The 20,514-nt window shown below is 47.2% G+C and overlaps 1 protein-coding gene across 2 annotated transcripts; it reads right to left on the bottom strand.

The window, feature by feature from the left end:
* Positions 1 to 4,038: 4,038 nt before the first annotated feature.
* b3gat3 (beta-1,3-glucuronyltransferase 3 (glucuronosyltransferase I)) lies at positions 4,039 to 19,974 on the bottom strand. Of its 2 annotated transcripts, none has more exons than XM_078534921.1 (5): positions 19,842 to 19,974; positions 16,573 to 16,756; positions 13,455 to 13,785; positions 10,816 to 11,106; positions 4,039 to 9,270 (listed from the first exon to the last, which is right to left on the bottom strand). In XM_078534921.1, the coding sequence occupies exons 2-5, from the start codon at positions 16,728 to 16,730 to the stop codon at positions 9,172 to 9,174; spliced, it is 879 nt and encodes a 292-aa protein (XP_078391047.1). In that variant the 5' UTR covers positions 16,731 to 16,756; positions 19,842 to 19,974; the 3' UTR covers positions 4,039 to 9,171. The 2 variants fall into 2 exon arrangements, with proteins under 2 accessions (XP_078391047.1, XP_078391046.1); XM_078534920.1 differs by having other exon boundaries at positions 19,822 to 19,961.
* Between the last annotated feature and the right edge of the window lie 540 nt (positions 19,975 to 20,514).

The following is a 20,514-nucleotide window of genomic DNA, read 5'->3' on the forward strand; positions in this document are numbered from 1 at the left end:
CCAATCAGAGTCCACTTGCCGACCAATCAGCACACTCTTCTCATACTGGATACGAACAAGGCGTAGGCCATTTGGCCCCCACAAGCTTGCTCCACCGCTTAAGAACATGGCTGATCTGATAGTAATTTCAAATCTGCATCCCACCTACCCCCGATAACCAAGAATCTCTCCACCTCCGCCTTAAAAATATTCAAAGACTCTGCTTCCATCGCCATGTTGTTTCCCCTGACTTTGGTATTTTCTTGTGAATTGTCCTGATGGGCGCAAGACGAAAAGCTTTGACAAAAAAAAAACCTTTTTTCAGCAATACACAATTGTGTGGCAAATCCTGTAAATATTTTGTAAAAAAAGACCAACCAGTAAAATGTTTCCAGTAGAAAATATGTTAGTTGCCTGGTAAAACGTTCTGTTTTTAAATTATGAGAGATTTTACAAAAAGCAGCAAACACAATGGGGAAAAGTGTGCCCAAGAGAACGAAAAGAGGATGTTACAGAAATACCTGGAAAAACTCAGCAGGTCTGGCAGCGTCGGCGGAGAAGAGCACCGTCACCACCCTCTGGGTAAAAAAGTTTTTCCTCACATCCCCCCTAAACCTCCTGCCCCTCACCTTGAACTTGTGTCCCCTCGTGACTGACCCTTCAACTAAGGGGAACAGCTGCTCCCTATCCACCCTTTCCATGCCCCTCATAATCTTGTACACCTCGATCAGGTCGCCCCTCAGTCTTCTCTGCTCCAACGAAAACAACCCAAGTCTATCCAATCTCTCTTCATAATTTAAATGTTTCATCCCAGGCAACATCCTGGTGAATCTCCTCTGCACCCCCTCCAGTGCAATCACATCCTTCCTATAATGTGGCGACCAGAACTGTACACAGTACTCCAGCTGTGGCCTCACCAAGGTTCTATACAACTCCAACATGATCTCCCTATTTTTGTAATCTATGCCTCAATTAATAAAGGCAAGTGTCCCATATGCCTTTTTCACCACCCAACATGCCCCTCCGCCTTCAGAGATCTATGGACACACACGCCAAGGTCCCTTTGTTCCTCAGAACTTCCTAGTGTCATGTCGTTCATCGAATACTTCCTTGTCAAATTACTCCTTCCAAAGTGTATCACCTCACACTTTTCAGGGTTAAATTCCATCTGCCACTTATCTGCCCATTTGACCATCCCGTCTATATCTTCCTGTAGCCCAAGACACTCAACCTCACTGTTAACCACCTGGCCAATCTTTGTGTCATCCGCAAACTTACTAATCCTACCCCCCACATAGTCATCTCTGTTGTTTATATAAATGACGAATAATAGGGGGCCCAGCACAGATCCCTGTGGTACGCCATTGGACACTGGCTTCCAGTCACTAAAACAGCCTTCTGTCATCACCCTCTGTCTCCTACAACTAAGCTAATTTTGAATCCACCTTATCAAATTACCCTGTATCCCATGTGAATTTGCCTTCTTTATAAGTCTCCCATGTGGGACCTTGTCAAAGGCTTTGCTGAAATCCATATAAACTACATCAACTACACTACCCTCATCTACACACCTGGTCACCTCCTCAAAAAATTCAATGAAATTTGTTAGGCATGACCTTCCTCTGACAAAGCTTTGCTGACTATCCCTGATCAAACCTTGCCTCTCCAAGTGGAGATAGATTCTCTCCTTCAGAATTTTCTCCAATAGTTTCCCTGCCACTGATGTGAGACTCACTGGTCTGTAGTTCCCTGGCTTATCTCTACAACCCTTCTTAAATAGAGGAACCACATTAGCTGTTCTCCAGTCCTCTGGCACCTCCCCCGTGGCCAGAGAGGAATTAAAAATTTGGGTCAGAGCCTCTGTGATCTCCTCCCTTGCCTCCCTCAGCAGTCTGGGACACAAATCATCCTGACTTGGAACTATATCAATAAACACTTGAAAGTGAAAAAATTACAAAGAGCAAGCCTGGCAATGGGACTAACTGGATTGTTCTTCTGAAGAGCTGCACAGACTTAATGGGCTGAAAGGCCTCCTTTCTGTGTTATTCAATGATTCTATAACAGAATGCGGATGAGATTGCCCTCCATCAGGAATCTTAGAACACCATACTGACAAGTCTCAACATCCAAACAGACTCTGGATGCTGGGAGACAATTGAAACTATCAGGCCTGAGATAGATAGTTCTTCTTTGGGTAAAGGCATCAAGACATATAGAGATAGGCAGGTAAATGGAGCCAAGGTACCATTCAGCCATGAGTAAATTGAATGGAAGAGCAGGCTCAAGGGGTTCCTATCTTCTGATGTGCTGTTGCAAGGTCAGCTTGATAGTAGCATCTTCCTCAGTTAATTAAATGTCAAAGCTTTGAGAGCAATCAAATGAGTGGTTTTCCCCACTGTCCACACACATATATACACCAAAGATGAGCTCATTCCATCCAGATAGAAAAGTCGCATATAGCTGCGGTACCAGCTCACCAAAAGCACCTCAATGAGTTAAAAATATCTCTCAGGACTGACAGAAGGCGTCAATGATGAAACTGTAGGCTGAGGTGTCAAAGTAAACCTGTGGAAATTTGTGTAGTAGGAAAGCATGGATCAAACAAAGAATCAGCTTCCAACAGATGGGGAAAGTCACACAAGCTGCATGTCACAACATTGACACAAACCTCCAATGTCACAATGGGTGGGGAAGTCCTGAGGTTGGTCCAGATGGGTAATAAACAGCCCCATGGCATGCAGGCGTGTTGACTGTCATTTTATGAGGGGCACCACCATATAGTATGACAGTGTGGCCGCCAAAAGACGCATTCCATCAGATCAGGGAGTGTGAGAAGCCCAGGCAAGAACTGGGCTTCCCACTAATACAACAGCAGGGAAACGCAGCACACCTTGAGCTACTGGAAAGCATACAAGTTTAGGTCAACTCATGGACATCCCACACTGTGTTCAAAAAGTTGGGTCCGAGCATTCAGGAGAATTTCCAACAAGAAGGAGTCTGACAAGAGTATTCATTTGAAGACCATTCCTTGAGAAGTATGTCCAAGTCTTCCTGCACAGCCCAGGAATAAGATAATTGGCTCAGTTGATAGGGAAGAGGTGACTCAGATCTGCCTTAGCATTATAGCCAGACAGAAAGCTACCCACGATCAAAAAATACCATCTCAAGAGTCTTGTGTGAACATCAAATCATTGATATAGAGCTCAGTTGAATGCTTATATAGCCCACATATACCTCCACACACAATTGACGCAGCTTTACTTCAGAAATGGCACGATGCCCAAAGATGAAGATCAGGCTCAGGTTAGCAAGTATCAAGTTTAAAACCTGCATGTTGTAGCAGGGAGAAGCAATAGGTGTTCAAAAGTGGAAAAGCACAAACCACTAAATATTTATATCCCGTCCTATCAAGCACAAGTTGAGAGGAATAGTGTAGATGTATAAACAGGGAAGCTGAATAAACAGAGGGAGAAAGGAACAGAAAGATATGCTGATAGGGTGAAATGAAGAGGGGTGGAAAGGAGGTTCATGTGGAGCATGTCAGCATCGACCGTCTGAGCCTAATAGCCTGTTCTGTGTTGTAAATTCTATGCACGTTACACCGTTCTGGGTAAACTTGAACACAGACCTTTCTGTTAAGGAGGCTGTACACAGATGTAAGAATCAATTAGCTCCCAATGCCTGTACAGGCAAATCCAGCTGCATGCTTACTGACCACTTTTTGTTGTAAAGATCCATTGGTCCCCAGCAAGCCTCCCCTTTCCCCAGTTGCCCAGGTGTAGTAGCTTCACAGGCACAATTCTTCTAGAAGGTGAAGTCGTAATATTTTGTGCTCTTTCAGGTTATGGATTTATTTCTAGTCCAAATGTTCTCGCTGTAGTTTGCACCATCCTTGGGGAAGTCTTTCCAAGTGGTCAAACCAATGATACCAGTAACAGATTATGGACCCATGATCTACCATTATGAATCAATGCTCGGGTGTTCCTCGTTTTGGAACACAGTGGAAAACTCTTCAATCCATTTTCAGCGCAAGTGTAGAGCCACACGCACACTTGACAATTTAATTTTTAAAAGTTTATTTTCACACATGCCATCATGAAAACACATGCATAGGTGACAACACAAACTCCATCTCTCCTGAAATGACAATCGCTCACCAATAAACCCACTGCATAGTGCTGATTATCATGCCCATGACTCCAGTCTGCAACACATTTACAAGATGGCTACAGTACAAAGGGCAGGCATCAGGTGAGATGCAGCAACAATCCCAATGACATTCCACACACCCTTTGAAGTGTGTGACAGAACTGTACCGTTAGGAAGCGTAAGTCTCACATCCTCATCCCCAGCAACTGATGGTGGAGCAGGGGGCAAGTAAGAATTCTTTACTGCCAAGTCATGGGGTACAATTAACAAGCTCCCAAACAGCAACTTGATAATGACCGGATAATCTGCTTTGGTGATGCTGATTGAAAGATAAATATTGGCCAGGGCATTGGTGGGGGAATGAGGGGGGGGGGGGGGGGGGGAAGATGAGGGGGAGGGGGAATTCCCCTGTTCTTCTTCAAAATGATAGCAAGGGATCTTTTATGACCATCTGAGGGCTAGACAGAGCCTCAGTTTAATGCCTCATCCAAAAGGCAGCATACCTCAAAGTGCTGCACTCCCTCAATACTGCAGTGGAGTGCAGCCTTAATTTTTGTGCTCAAGTCCTGGAGTGGGACTTGAACCCATAACCTTCTGACTCAGAGGCAACAGCTGAGCCACAGATGACCCACAAAATTAAGGGTCAGCCACAATGCTGTGGGCCTGGAGTCACATGCAGGCCAGACTGGGTAAGGACAGATTTCCTTCCCTGAAGGACATTAGTGACCCAAATGGGTTTTCAGGTCAATCCGGTAGTTTCAAAGTCACCATTACTAGCTTTTTAATTGCACATTTATTTCACTAATTGAATCGAAAATCCTCAGCGGTTGTGATTGGTTTAAACTCATTAGTTCATCTCTCTGAATTACTAGTCCAATAACATGACCACCAGACAACCATGCCCCTACACTTTTGTGCCTTGCTCAAGTCAAGTTGTAGATTCAGGTTCCACTCGAGGCTTGAGCATGTCATCCAGGCCCCCTCTGCCCTCGGGTGGGTGTAATGGTTCCCATGCCACTACTATGAAAAACAGCAAAGGGGTTATTCCTGGCGTCCTGGCCAATATTTATCTAACACCCCCAAGAACAGATATTCATCTCATTTCTGTTTGTGCGATCTTGCTGTTTTGTGTTTACTGACAATACAATGACTGCCCCGCAGAAGTAATTCATCAGTGGTGAACAGCTTTTGGGGTGTTCTGAGGACATGCAAGGTGCTATATAAATGCAAGACCTTTTTCCTCATTGGAAGTCAACAGCGCGTAAACCATTTACTAAGCTACCTAGTGAAATCTACTGGCTGGAGGCTGGTGCTGTAACACATTCCGCTCATTAAACACAAGCCTGATCGGTGCTATCTGTCAGATCTTTTGCATTTTAGTTTCTATAACTGATCTCTGGCTTCACATCCCATTCCTATAAGACAAGGACCCAGCTGACAGACAATTCAACACTGCCTGCTGACTTTGTGAGCCATCGCTTCGGCAAACAACAAGGAAACTTGTGGCCCAGGCTGCTGGCCAGAGGAAGCAACAGCAACAGTGAGCTGAGAAGATAGAGGTCTCAAAAGAAGCTGTTCATAGGATGATGGAGGGAATGCAGGAAAGGTTATCTACCACACAATGGAATCAGGAGCCAGCACACTAATGCCTCACTAGTACACACCACACTGCTCACACGTGGGCCTGAGGGCACTAATTGGGCCCCTTCTGCATAGCCCTGTAATTTTATTCCCTATCAAGTAGGCATCCAATTCCCTTTTGAACATTACTATTGAATCTGCTTCCACTGTCCTTTCAGCCAGTGCATTCCAGATCAAAACGGTTGTTCGGAGACTTTTGCACGCAGCAGAAAGTTACATGCGGGTGCGAGGGGAGGGGGGCAATATTTGATGAACCCAGTAGGGAAACAGGAAAATATAGAGGGTCAGATGATCAACTCTTCATGAGCTATAACCAGGGGTAAAGATGAAACTATGGATATCGAGGGGCTCATTTATCACCTGGTTTACAGAATAAAACCCTCCATGGAACTTGTGTTGTGTGGAAATTCTACTGACAGGTTTGCATGTAAACAGGAAGAGCACCATGCCAGTACGTATCACACCGAGGAGTGTGAACCTGATATAAACAAAGTATCTTGTTACTAGGACACGTTGGGGTGGAGATGGGGAGGCAATGGGTAAATACAGTCCCTTACCAAGTCATAGCTCTGTGGATATCACATCACCTGAGTCAAAAGGTTGTGGGTTCAAGTCCCACTCCACGGACCTGATCAGAAATTCCAGGCCGAAACTCCTCAGTGCCAGTACTGAGCGAATGCCACAGTTTGGGAGGTGCAGTCTTTTGGATGGGATATTCCTCAACCAACATCACAGAATGTCTGGGAATTATCACTTTTAGTTTGTGGGAGCTTGCTATGTGCAAATTGGCTACATTTCCTACATTACAAACAGTGACTACACTTCAATAGCTGTAAAGCACTTTGCTATGCCTTGAGAGCTGCTATATAACTGCAAGCTTGCCTTTTTTTAAAAAAAAACAGCCCTGCACACGCTTATCGCCCTTACCACATAGACGATTGTACATTTACAGAGTGGACGCAAGATTCCTTCAGATACTGTGAATAAAAGACGGCCACAGGATGTAATCAAAATCCCAAACAAACCTCGTAACCCAATACAGTACATACTTATAAAATTACAGAATAATACAGCACAGGAGAAGGTCAGTCGGCCCACTATACTCATGCCAGCGCTTTGAAAGAACTATCCGATCATTCCCACCTCCCCCTGCCCTTACACACATACTGAATATATTATCTGACATAAATGATTTGAAACAGTAAACATCAGAGGGTACAAGCAAAGAGGTTAATGATCTCATGGATCTAAAACCATTTGAGGATCACATTCCCATAAAAGTTTTTATTAGTGATTTATGAACCGTTCCACTGGAAGCCCTTGGCAGCGCCACACTAGATGCAACCAAATAGGAAACATACAAGAGGCAATAAATAGAGAAGCTGAAGGGTTGGCTCATAATTCAGTGCTTCCAACACATCCCATTTATAAAAGACACAATTAGAGGAGTCAGTTCACAACTCATATTAGTAAACTGATTCGTGTTAAGTATTTACAGCCATGGAGAAAGCAGCTTCCCTTCACCGCAGTCGTCTCTGAATATCTCAACCTACAGTCTGAAAGGCTTAAAGCAGCTGGAGATAGTGACCTTTTCCTCCGCCATACTGATTGCTAGCCTGCCTGGCACTCATGTGGAACCATCAAACTCTGACCCGGGGGCTCGGAATGTTCCTTGTAACAGAAAAGGAAGGTCGCATATGTAGAGCGGGAATGAATCTGCACAAGAAGTGGGGGTGTAACCATGCAAGCACAATAAGGAGTGGGGTGCCGGGGAACGGGGAGCAAAGTCATTCAGAAAGGGTCCACTTTACCTCGCCCTTCACAACCGAGATTGGGAATCTCAGTGCAGCTGGGACGCTGGGGGAAGTGGGGAATGGTTGAGGAACTTGACCTACCCCACAAGGCTGCGCGTTGGACTCTCCGATGCTGTGAGGCAGCGAGAGTGTTTTTAGAGGAGGGCTGTAGTGAGTGGATGGAATATAGCAGCAGACATAAAAAGGTGACAATGTCTCACACACACACACAGGGGGAATAAAAGATAGAAAGATTCAACCGCCCAGCTGTCACCTTGGGGTGATCAAGACAACAGGGTGGCTTCAATAGGACAGCACTGCAGTGACCAGAACCCCACCTTTCACTTCTCAGATCCAGGTCAGGGGATGAGCTCTTCAGCTGGGAGGAGACTCTTCCTTGAGTGAATCTGTTTTGCAGCCAGGACTTGATGCATTTGCCAGTTGGCAGAGTGATGACACTACAACCCTTATCTGACCAGCAGTGGCTGAGCCAGAAGGCAGATTAAGGTCTGGTTAAAGCCTAGCATAAGGTGTTCATCCCAGGTCAAGAATCGGCTAACCGACCCCACTGGCTCCTGGTAGGCTGGCAAGTCCTGGAGGCCAGGTTATATAGGGAGAGGGGGAGGCCATTCAGCCCCTTGAGCTTCCTCCGCCATTCAATCAGATCACCTCTGCTCTGTTTCGCTAACCCATTTACCTGCCTTTGCCCCATACAACATTCTGGATACAGGTTATGTAAAATCTAATGAGCTGTCATTAAAGCTTCCCCAGCCTTTGGGTGGGAGCTGTGGAGAGGGAAGGGAAATTCAGATTTCCACCACAAACCAAAAATAACAAACATATTCAGGAATTGCAGTTTTTAAAAGCAGGACTTTTGGAAAAAAAAAATTCATTAATCAATAAATTTCAAACGAGCAATTTCTACCCTTTATAATTTGGATTCTTAGTTAATCACACCATCGGCTGTGAGGTTTGCCGTCCGTGAACAAGAGACCAATTCCTCTGCAACTCGGGCAGACAAAGAGAGAGCTAATTAAAAAATATGGTTTGGACACAAAAAAGTCAGCATCGAAGAATGAGAACACTTTTGTGTCAGCACAAAGAACAAAGCTCCCTCCGATCTGCCGCAAGGGCGCAGTTCTTGACCCCCATCCTCGGATATTCTGCTATCTCACGCTGACCACCCTGAGCTCCAGCAGGCAGCTTAGAGCAGAACTATGGCGGCTTTGTGTTGTGCAGAAGGTTCAAACATGTCCCAACCCAATTAACATTAGGAAACATTGCAAGCTGGTAAGGAGAAATTGCTCCTCTGGATTTAAATCCAGAGCTAAAACCAAACAGGGCTTTTAGGAACATAGAAAGATAAACAATGAAAACATGTATTTGTTTCTAAGATCCTCTGCCTTTGGCATTATACCTGGTGTGAGTTGCTACGCTCTCTGCTCCTTCTAAACCCCATGCTCTCTCCTGTTAGACACTGCTTAAAACAGGATTCAGTGTTCCTCTCTGTACATATCATGCACGCCATCACGCTCCCCCCAACCCAGCACTTGGGTGGCCAGCTAAGCGAGGGTCTGCTTCCGGTCGCTCCAGGTCCTGTCTGTCCACCTTATACCTCGATGTGGACATCTGATCCTTTCCCCTCTTTCAGCAGCAGATCCTCCTGCTTCATCTTGGGCTTCTCGGTGCGTGTGTGCCACACCAGAACCTGAGTGCAGAGGGGAACAAACAATGAAAAAAGAACGGCAGCCATAAGTACCGACAGCAGTCATCCAACGAGGTGAACATTGACACCACCCCAGCAGCCAATGCACTGGAAGCCGGGCAGGACTCTCAAAAAGCAATCTACTTTACAACGAACAGTCTACTTACTCAACAGGTAGCAGAATCTATTTGAACAGAGTTTCTAGGCACTGTAGCAAACTGAACTCATGACCAAAACTACAGCAAATATTTCCAATAAAACTAGGATTATTCCGCCAGCAAAATATAGTGGGTGGAGGATAGTTGATAGGTGCATAAAATCAATCCCAGTCACTTACAGCAGTGCAGTCTCCAGGCATGACTGACAGGAGAATTAGCTCATTATTTCCATTCTACCTGGGACATGTGGTGTCACAATGTGCATGCAGCCATTTAGAGATGATGGATTCAGTAAATGCTCTGTCCAGTGTGGCACTGAAGGACCCTTCCACAAAAGGTTCCGGATGCTGGGTGGGGGAAGAGTGGGTGGGGTTTATTGGGGCTTTCAGGACTGATATTTGTTGAGCAAGGATGTGAAAGGATATGGAGCAAAGGTGGGAAAATGGTCCTGAGGTAAGTTCAGTGATCAATGAGGAGCAAGGAGTTCCCAGCTCGACCACCACCAAAAGTTGCGGCAAATCAAAAGATCTTTCTGTGCACGAAACAGTTACCACATATACTCAAACAAGATGCCAGTGAATAGCAATGTAATTTACCAGAATGGTACAAAGGATGGGGAACCGTTGATTTGTGGAGAGACTGGAGTAGCTGGGGTTGCTCTCCATAGAGAAGGTTAATCGCGGTGTTCAAAATCAGGAAGGGTTTGGGTCGAGTGAATAAGGAGAAACTGCTTTCAGTGGCAGGAGGGTCAGTAACCAGAGGGACACAGATTGAAGAGAATCGGGAAAAGAGCCAGAGGGGGAGATGAGGAGAATGTTTTCTTTAACACAGCGAGTTACAATTAGGAATGGGCGGTGGAAGCAGGTCCAATAGTAGCAGGTCAAAGCAATGGCGCACCACCACCACCACCACCTTCTCAAGGGCAATTAGGGATAGGCAATGTACCAGCCTTGCCAGGGAAACCCACATCCCACAAATGTTTTTTTTTAGTAATCAACATTCAAAAGGGATTTGGATAAATTCTTGAAGGGAAAAAATTTACAGGGGTTATGGGGAAGGGCAGGAGAGAGAACTCTACCAAAGAGCTGGCTGAATGGCCGCCTCCAGTGCTGAATCATAGAGTCATAGTCATAGAGTTATACGGCACAGAAACAGGCCCTTCGGCCCATCATTTTATGAATTGAGGGGAGGCAGTGGCATAATGGTATTGTCACCAGATTGGTAATCCAGAGACCTAGGCACACATCCCAAGGACAATTCCGTGAAGGGTTAGGAATATGATAAGATCCATGTAAGTGGAAGATGCATTTGATTTAGACCCTTTTAACTCCACTGAGACCCCCTATTCTCTTCTAGTCTATGTTGGCAGAGTGGTCACCCCGCAACCTACTGTGTTGCAGTTGTCCGCCTTGGGCTCAAGCTCCTCAATCGAGACCAGCGATTGCAATAGGCTGCTCTCCAGGTAACCCCGCTCCACGTTGATGTCGAACCTGGCCTCACGGTTAGCCAGCAGCAGTTGCAAAGCCATGGCAAACCCTGCCATGTCCATGGGGAAGGGACGGTTCGGTTTCCAGGCCGTATAGAATCCAACCACCTTCCCGTTCTCCACCAGCGGCCTCTCGAAGCGCAAGCCACCAACTAGGCCCACTGGCCAAACCGAAACACGTTTCGTCCAACGCATCTGCGAGAAGAGCAAAGCAGAGGGAAGGATTTCTACTACAGTCCCCAGCACTTAAGGCATCCACGATTAAAACGGAGCCGCTCATAGCAATCAGAACTACTGCCCAGTTCCACCAAGCGTCCATTTCAAAGTTGACATGGTCATTGCATTTTGCGTGCTCCCTGTATTTTGGGCAGTGCTTACTCATCGGGTCGCAGCTCATTCAGGGGAACTGAATGCAACAACAAACATAAGTAATGCTCCATTACCTTTTACGTACTGAAGCTCTTCTAATCCCCTCTAAGTGGTTTGAACGGAACACGGACAGCACTTTAAATAAAACAGCAGGTCAGAATGGGGCTGAAAACAATTGGGGCATATACAGAAGTGCCATCGCCCACTATAAGCAGTGGGGACCATACACACCTTCATTTATGCACCAGAGCAGTAACTCAGTAACATTGCAACGAGGCATCAGCATTATAACACAACCATTAAATTGCCAGCTTTTCTTATTCATTCATGGGATGTGAGCATGCTAGGGTGACCAATATACATGACCCATCCCTAATTGCCCTTGAGAAGGTGGCGGTGAGCCACCTGCTTGAACTGCTGCAGTCCCTGTAGGTGTGGGTACGCCCGCAGTGCTGTTAGGAAGGAGTGCCAGGGTTTTGATCCAGCGACAGTGAAGGAACAGTGACGTAGTTCCAAGTCAGGGTGGTGTGCGATTGGAGGGGATCGTGCCAGGTCATGCTGTTCCCTTTCACATACTTCCTGGTCCTTCTAGGTGGTAGTGGTCATAGATTTGGAAGGTGGTGTTAAAGGAGCCTTGGCGAGTTGCTGTAATGCATCTTGTGATGGTACACACTGCTGCCACTGTGCGTCAGTGTTGGAGGGAGTGAATGTTTATTCACAGTGTGGCACCTGATACTTAGGTTCTCTTTTTTAGGATCAGGTGGCATCTGCCTTATGACCTTTGTTATATTGAGACTTGACTTTTCCAAAGCTCTCCTTGCCGTACTCCAACCTTTCACCCTTTAAACATCAGCTGCTCCCCGTCTTCTAACGCATACTAAATCCCATTAACCAGTTCACTGATCTCTGCATATTCCCTGTTTTAATTGCTCCATCATTGGCAGCCATGCCTTTAGAGTTTTATTTTGGGGGTGGGGGGAGATTGTGTTTTGAGTATTATTTTGGGGGGTGAATGCCTTTAGGTGCCTTGGCTCCAAACTCTGAAAGCTACTCCCTAAACCTCTCCACCTCTAAGGTGTCTTCAAATTGTTCTGTGTTAACGGTGTGATTTAAGTTGTGCTGTGTTAACAATGTGATTTAAGTTGTGCTGTGTTAACGATGTGATTTAAGTTGTGCTGTGTTAATGTGATTTAAGTTGTGCTGTGTTAACGATGTGATTTAAGTTGTGCTGTGTTAACGATGTGATTTAAGTTGTGCTGTGTTAACGGTGTGATTTAAGTTGTGCTGTGTTAACGGTGTGATTTAAGTTGTGCTGTGTTAACGGTGTGATTTAAGTTGTGCTGTGTTAACGGTGTGATTTAAGTTGTGCTGTGTTAACAATGTGATTTAAGTTGTGCTGTGTTAACGATGTGATTTAAGTTGTGCTGTGTTAATGTGATTTAAGTTGTGCTGTGTTAACGATGTGATTTAAGTTGTGCTGTGTTAACGATGTGATTTAAGTTGTGCTGTGTTAACGGTGTGATTTAAGTTGTGCTGTGTTAACGGTGTGATTTAAGTTGTGCTGTGTTAACGGTGTGATTTAAGTTGTGCTGTGTTAACGGTGTGATTTAAGTTGTGCTGTGTTAACGATGTGATTTAAGTTGTGCTGTGTTAACGATGTGATTTAAGTTGTGCTGTGTTAACGGTGTGATTTAAGTTGTGCTGTGTTAATGTGATTTAAGTTGTGCTGTGTTAACGATGTGATTTAAGTTGTGCTGTGTTAACGGTGTGATTTAAGTTGTGCTGTGTTAACGGTGTGATTTAAGTTGTGCTGTGTTAACGATGTGATTTAAGTTGTGCTGTGTTAACGATGTGATTTAAGTTGTGCTGTGTTAACGGTGTGATTTAAGTTGTGCTGTGTTAACGGTGTGATTTAAGTTGTGCTGTGTTAACGGTGTGATTTAAGTTGTGCTGTGTTAATGTGATTTAAGTTGTGCTGTGTTAACGGTGTGATTTAAGTTGTGCTGTGTTAACGATGTGATTTAAGTTGTGCTGTGTTAACGATGTGATTTAAGTTGTGCTGTGTTAACAATGTGATTTAAGTTGTGCTGTGTTAACAATGTGATTTAAGTTGTGCTATGTTAACGATATGATTTAAATGCGAGTTTTTGCTCACAGTACAGGATCCGGCATACCTCATCAAAGAGTTTCAAGCTGTAGGTATTATCATCGTCTGCGAAGTAAACGACTGCCTCCTCGCTGAGCTCCCGATTCTCCCGCAGCCACTGGATCCCCAGGTTCCGCTGTTCCACCCCCCGGGGCTTCAGCCAGTTGGGATCACTCTCCCTCAGTTTGTAGATGGTGGGCGTTGGCAGATTGAGGTGAGTGTAGGACAGGCCGCTCTGTGCCAGCAGATCAGCCACCAGCTTGGAACGGTTGGCAGCATCTTCCACCACAATCCAGTGGAACTTCTTCACGTGGAGGAAGGTTTGGGAGAGACGAACCAGCTCGGCTTTCTGCACCAGCCTGCCGGGAAGAAGGAGGCACAAGGAGAATTACCAACCTAGGGAGTCCGGAGAGTTAGGGATTACCGTGGGAAGGGAGTGCGGAGAGTTAGGGATTACTGGGGGCAGGGAGTCCGGAGAGTTAGGGATTACTGGGGGCAGGGAGTCCGGAGTGTTAGGGATTACTGGGGGCAGGGGGTCCGGAGAGTTAGGGATTACTGGGGGCAGGGAGTCCGGAGAGTTAGGGATTACTGGGGGACAGGGGGTCCGGAGAGTTAGGGATTACTGGGGGCAGGGAGTCCGGAGAGTTAGGGATTACTGGGGGCAGGGAGTCCGGAGAGTTAGGGATTACTGGGGGCAGGGAGTCTGGAGAGTTAGGGATTACTGGGGGCAGGGAGTCCTGAGAGTTAGGGATTACTGGGGGCAGGGAGTCCAGAGAGTTAGGGATTACTGGGGGCAGGGTGTCCGGAGAGCAAGTACAAAATATCACGATTGGCGGATGGTGACAGAGGGGGGCGGGTGGTGAGCAGAGCGAGAACACGGTGTTCCAGGAACTGGTAATACAACTCACCTCATGAGCCTGGATCCACAAACTGAGGGGTCTTTAGTTATCTAGAGAGACTGGAGAAACTGGATTGCTCTCCTTAGTGCAACGAAGGTTAAAGGGGTGATTTAATCAAGGCGTTCAAAATCAGGAAGGGTTTGTATAGAGTAAATAAGAAACTGTTCCCAGTGGCAGGAGGGTCGGTAACCAGGGGGGACACAGATTGAAGAGAATCGGTAAAAGAACCAGAGGGGGGATGAGGAGAATGTTTTTTTTTACACAGTGAGCTGTTGTGATCTGGAAGGCGCTACCTGAGCGGTGGAAGCCGATTCAATAGGAACTTTCAAATGGGTAATCGGATAAATATTGGAAAAGGAGAAATCTGCAGGACTGTGGGGAAAGAGCTTGTGGGGTGGGGGCGGGATTAATCAGATAGTTCTTTCAAAGAGCTGAGACAGGCATGATAGACCAAAAAGTCTCATTCTTTTGTGTCAGCAGTGGCTCTGTAGATAGCACTCACACCTCCAAGTCACAAGGTTCTGGGTTCAAGTCCCATTCCAGGACTTGAGTACAAAAATAAAGGCTGACACTCCAGTGCAGTGCTCAGGGAATGTTGCACTGTCAGAGGTACCAACTTCTGGATGAGATGTTAAACTTAAGCCTCGTCTACCTTCCTTGGGGAGATGTTAAAGATCCCACAGCACTGTTTCGAAAGACAACAGGGAAGTTCTCCCCGGTGTCCTGGGGCCAAGATTTATCCCTCAATCAACATCACAAAGACAGATGATCTGGGTCATTAACACAATGCTGTTTGTGGGAGCTTGCTGTGCACAAATTGGCTGCTGCATTTCCTACATTACGATAGTGACTACTGGCTGTAAGATACCACGATGCCTGGTCATCATGAAAGGCGCTCAAGGGATAAACATCTCTTCCCTGTGCTGTAAAGTTCCATGATCCTCAAAAATCCACAACAGAATAATGGCTTAAAAAGTCTTCCTTCTCTGCTAAACAACGCACAATAGAGGTCTTAAATTATTGTTCATTTTTTAAAAAATGGTCAGAGTGAATGTTAACACCGTTCCGTCAGCCAATGATTTGGAGTTAGTCACAGGATCTGTGGTTTTAATTAACAACCATCTCCAAACACATGGTCGAGACTGCAGCAGAGTCTCCCAATAAAATCTGCAGTCAAACGCAAAGAGAGGAGGATGGTGACAAAATACAAATGTGCGCGCAAAACCAATCCATCGTTTCTAGCTGGGATTGAGGCAGGAAATTCCACGGTCACCTCGGCTCTGGGCGGGGCTTGTGGTGTCACCGTGTGCGGCCAAACACATTCCTGGCACGTCAGTAGAGAGAGGCGCCACAAACTCGGAGCTCAGAATGAATGACTTCATGTTTGATTTCACAGCCTAAAACGTGCACTCGGTCACAGATCACTTCCACGAATGCAAAAACCACATTGGTGGGAAAACTGGAGTGCAGCTCTGACCACCCAGTCACCCAGAGTTTAATTGCAGGGTGAGGGAATGGAAATCACTCACTCATTTCAAGCTCCAGGTCAGAAGGACCTAGTGTTAAATGACTGTCTTTTATTTAAAAAACTTATTTTAGCATTAATTACCAGCTTCAGACTCCCCCTCTCTCTCTCAGTTTGCGTTCGTAGAGTGCGTTACTTGATTAGGGAAATTATAGGGGGTTAAGCGGCTACATAACAAAGGCACAGTTCAGTGTTACTCATGTTAAATAACATTATTTTGGAAAAAAGAGAATTTAAATGTTGAAATCTTCCGTGGATTGGAGGAACAAAGAAAACAGAGGGCTCAGGAACCAAAAGCAGAGGTTATTAAGGGAAAGGAGCTAATGACAAAGTTCATAATCAGAGGAGGAGTTGAGAGGGTAAATAACAAAAGGTCATTAACACTGGTCAGTACCGTGGAGAGATGAACTGACACCAAAATTCAGAGGGAGGCTTATTAGATTTTTAATCACTAAAACTTTAGAATAACATTGAATATGCTCCAAGTGATTACTGAAGGGTATTTAAGAGGGAATTTGATAAAGGCTTGTAGGGGAAACTTTAAAAGGAGTATGGGGAAACAGCAGGGAATGGGGTTACAGTGGCTGGTTTCAGTGAGGGGTCTATCTGTGCTGATGTTGCTATGATACAAGCCCCAGAAGCATTGTGACCATTTGAAAGGATCCACTTCATAATTCAACACCCTACCTGTGCCGATATCTCAGCTCAGCACTGCACCGTACCTGGCGTACGTCGGTGTGATGACGTAAATGGCCGGCAGGGGCTGTCCGTCTGCTGCCGCCTCCTCTGTTTTAAGCTGTCTCTGCAATTTCTTCACCTCAGCCTGGAGGTGCAGCAGCTTCTGGTCCTTCTGCCGAACCAGATCATTTGCCGACTTCATCTGTGGCGTGCAGTCACAGGGCTGACCTGCAGACAACCAAAGGAGGAATAAACCAACAAGAGGACAAACAAAAGAACGGACATTAAGTCCTGGCTTTGAGACATCAGCACCCATCCTCTCCCTCAGCCCCTCCTCTTTCTCCAGGCACACATTTATTCTTCTGGTTAAATATTAGTAATCGCCCCACTCCTTGGATGAAAAGTTCTGCCTGGATTCTGGTGTCTCCTAGGACCAGATGCCACACCAGTCTGAATCATCTACACCCACCAGCCCTCTCAGCTCCATTCAAAATTCTATAAACTACAATATCGCTTCGCTTTTTGTGAAGAGAATTTCCTGGTCCAAAACCTGTGCCCCCTTGAGCAATTTTCAGGTTTACCATTCCTCTATCATTATCCTGTGCACCTCGGTGAAGATATTTCAAAGCCGAAAAGCCCGGGCCTTTCCCTCCAATTCCAAAGATCACTCCTGTGGATTGGCCACACCATGGCCTCCTGTGCTTAAATATCTCCCATCTTTCCATGACCTTAACTAAACACACAGTTCCCGAATACAAGGAATCAGCTACTCTCCTTTCCTAAAGGGACAGACAGGTGGTTGCTGGGATTCACTTCCATAAACACAGGAAACGAGCAGCAGTCACCGAATACCGATCAGAAGAAGCAGCCCTGCCTCCTGGGCCCCAAGAAAAAAAACAGCAAACCCAACAAAGACCAGGACCCAAAATGAGGAGGCAGGGCGATGGCAATTCTGCTCACTGCAGTCTGGAACACTGCATCAGTAATACAGGGTCACAGACTTGAAACATTAACTCCTGTTTCTCTCCTTACAGATGCTGCCTGACCTGAGCATCTACAGACATATAAACAGAAAACGCTGCCATAAGTTGATTCAGTTGGAAGTGCACACAGAGCCAGACAGAGCAAACAGCAACACTAAACTTTGGAGAGCCACAAATGTTCGAATGTTTCGGGAGATATGTTTAAATGAAGGAGATGTTTAAATGGGGAGAGATTGTAACAAAAGGGAGGCAGAGATGTAAGGGATGGCTCGAGGGGTTGATGAGAGAGGGAGGCATGGTGAGGTGATGAGGGGAGAGTCAGATTGCAAAGGGGAAAAGACTGAGGGAAGGAAATGAGGTTATAGGAATACAGTTATGAGGAAGATGATTATGAAAATTAATTTGTTTATGGGGGAATTATGAAGGTGGCAGATTACGAAGGATTTTGAGATATTTATAAGGGAGGACGTTTATGAGGGAAGGGAATTATCGGGGGGGCATTATGAGATGACTATGAGGGAGGATTATGAGGGAGGAGGATTATCGGGGGAGATAATTGTGAGGGAGGGATTGAGAGATGTTTATAAGGGAGGATGTTTAAGAGGGTGGACTGTGTGGGGGATTATCAGGGACGCAGATTGTGAGATGTTTATGAGGGAGCACGACTGAGGGGAGGATGTTTATGAACAAGGGGGATTAGATGTTTACCGAGGTGGGGGGGGGCGCGCTATCAGGAAAAGGGATTATGCAGTGATTATCCAGGGAGGGGGATGGAGGAGGAGGAGGGATGAGATGTTTATGGGGGATGGGGATAGTGAGGAGGAGGGCGGATGAGATGATGTTTACAGGGGAGTGGGTGGTGAGAGGGATGAGTGGATGTTTATGCGGGGGTGGGGCTGGAGAGGATGTTTATGGGGGAGGGTGGCAGAGGGGGAGGGATGAGATGCTTATGGGGGAGGGGGAATGAAAGTATGGGGGGTAGGGAGAGGGGGATGAGATTATGTTTATGAGGGGAGATGTCATCTTTATGGGGGAAGATGTTTATGGAGGGGGAGGGGGAAGATGTTTATGGGGGGAGGGAGGGGGGTGTTTACGAGGGGAGGGGGGATGTCTATGAGGGGAGGGGGGGATGTCTATGAGGGGAGGGGGGTATGTCTATGAGGGGAGGGGGGCATGTCTATGAGGGGAGGGGGGGATGTCTATGAGGGGAGGGGAGATGGCTATGAGGGGAGGGGAGATGTCTATGAGGGGAGGGGAGGGGGGATGTCTATGAGGGGAGGGGAGGGGGGATGTCTATGAGGGGAGGGAAGGGGGGATGTCTATGAGGGGAGGGGGGATGTCTATGAGGGGAGGGGGAGGGGGGATGTCTATGAGGGGAGGGGGGATGTCTATGAGGGGACGGGAGGGGGGATGTCTATGGGGGGGGATGTCTATGAGGGGAGGGGGGATGTCTATGAGGGGAGGGGGGATGTCTATGAGGGGAGGGGAGATGTCTATGAGGGGAGGGGGGATGTCTATGAGGGGAGGGGGGGGAATGTCTATGAGGGGAGGGGGGGATGTCTATGAGGGGAGGGGGGGATGTCTATGAGGGGAGGGGGGGATGTCTATGAGGGGAGGGGGGGGATGTCTATGAGGGGAGGGGGAGGGGGGATGTCTATGAGGGGAGGGGGATGTCTATGAGGGGAGGGGGGATGTCTATGAGGGGAGGGGGGGGGGATGTCTATGAGGGGAGGGGGAGGGGGGATGTCTATGAGGGGAGGGGGAGGGGGGATGTCTATGAGGGGAGGGGGAGGGGGGATGTCTATGAGGGGAGGGGGAGGGGGGATGTCTATGAGGGGAGGGGGAGGGGGGATGTCTATGAGGGGAGGGGGGATGTCTATGAGGGGAGGGGGGATGTCTATGAGGGGAGGGGGAGGGGGGATGTCTATGAGGGGAGGGGGGATGTCTATGAGGGGAGGGGGGATGTCTATGAGGGGAGGGGGGATGTCTATGAGGGGAGGGGGGATGTCCATGAGGGGAGGGGGGATGTCCATGAGGGGAGGGGGGATGTCCATGAGGGGAGGGGGGATGTCCATGAGGGGAGGGGGGATGTCCATGAGGGGAGGGGGGATGTCTATGAGGGGAGGGGGAGGGGGGATGTCTATGAGGGGAGGGGGAGGGGGGATGTCTATGAGGGGAGGGGAGGGGGGTGTTGAACAGTCTCCACTGGTCCCCGGGCTGAGCCGAGCGGCCTCTTTTCTCCTCGGGCTTTTCCTCAGTCCCTCCCTCCCGGGTCCAGGCCTAGGCCTCCGCCTCGCCTGGCGCACTGACCGAGCTGCAGCAGCGCGTACATCAGCCCCAGGACGGAGACCAAGAAATAGACAACGAAGACGCTCCGGAGCTTGAGCCGCGTCAGCCTCATGGCGCCGACCCCAACAGGGAGACGGACACCAACGCGTCATTTCCGCTGCGCGCCAACCGCCCTCGCCGCGCGTCACTTCCGTTCCCCGCAGCCCGGGATAGACCGCTTTCACATCGCGTCACTTCCGGATCCGCCGCCTCGCTTTCAGCTCCCCCCGCCCCCAGCCTACTTCCACAATCAACATGTGTTTTCAAACTCTCTCTGTGAATGCACCATACAGGAATGAATATGCACAACCCTATAAATGACAGATATTATTTAGCCTTGACAAGGAAAAAAAATCCACAAGTTTCTAAACTACCATATTAATTAGGATAACTCGAATCTTCTTTTATGAAACAAGAGCAATATACTGTGGGATGCTGGAAATCTGAAATAAGAGCAGAAAATCCTGGAAATGCTCAGCAGGTCTGGGCACCAGCCGTAGAAGGAGAAACACTCAACTCTTCAGTTCAGCAACTCTTCTTTGGAACTCTTACTTTACAATTTCCCACCACTGGAGAAACTTATTTCTTACACAACCTGTTGTTTGAAGTCTTGTTAATCTCAGGCCAAATGATTCCTTACTTCAAGGGACCCCTAAATTGTGATAACGCACTTGT

Source organism: Cetorhinus maximus, unplaced genomic scaffold (genome assembly GCF_964194155.1).
Source record: "Cetorhinus maximus unplaced genomic scaffold, sCetMax3.hap1.1 HAP1_SCAFFOLD_140, whole genome shotgun sequence".
NCBI lineage: Eukaryota > Metazoa > Chordata > Chondrichthyes > Lamniformes > Cetorhinidae > Cetorhinus > Cetorhinus maximus.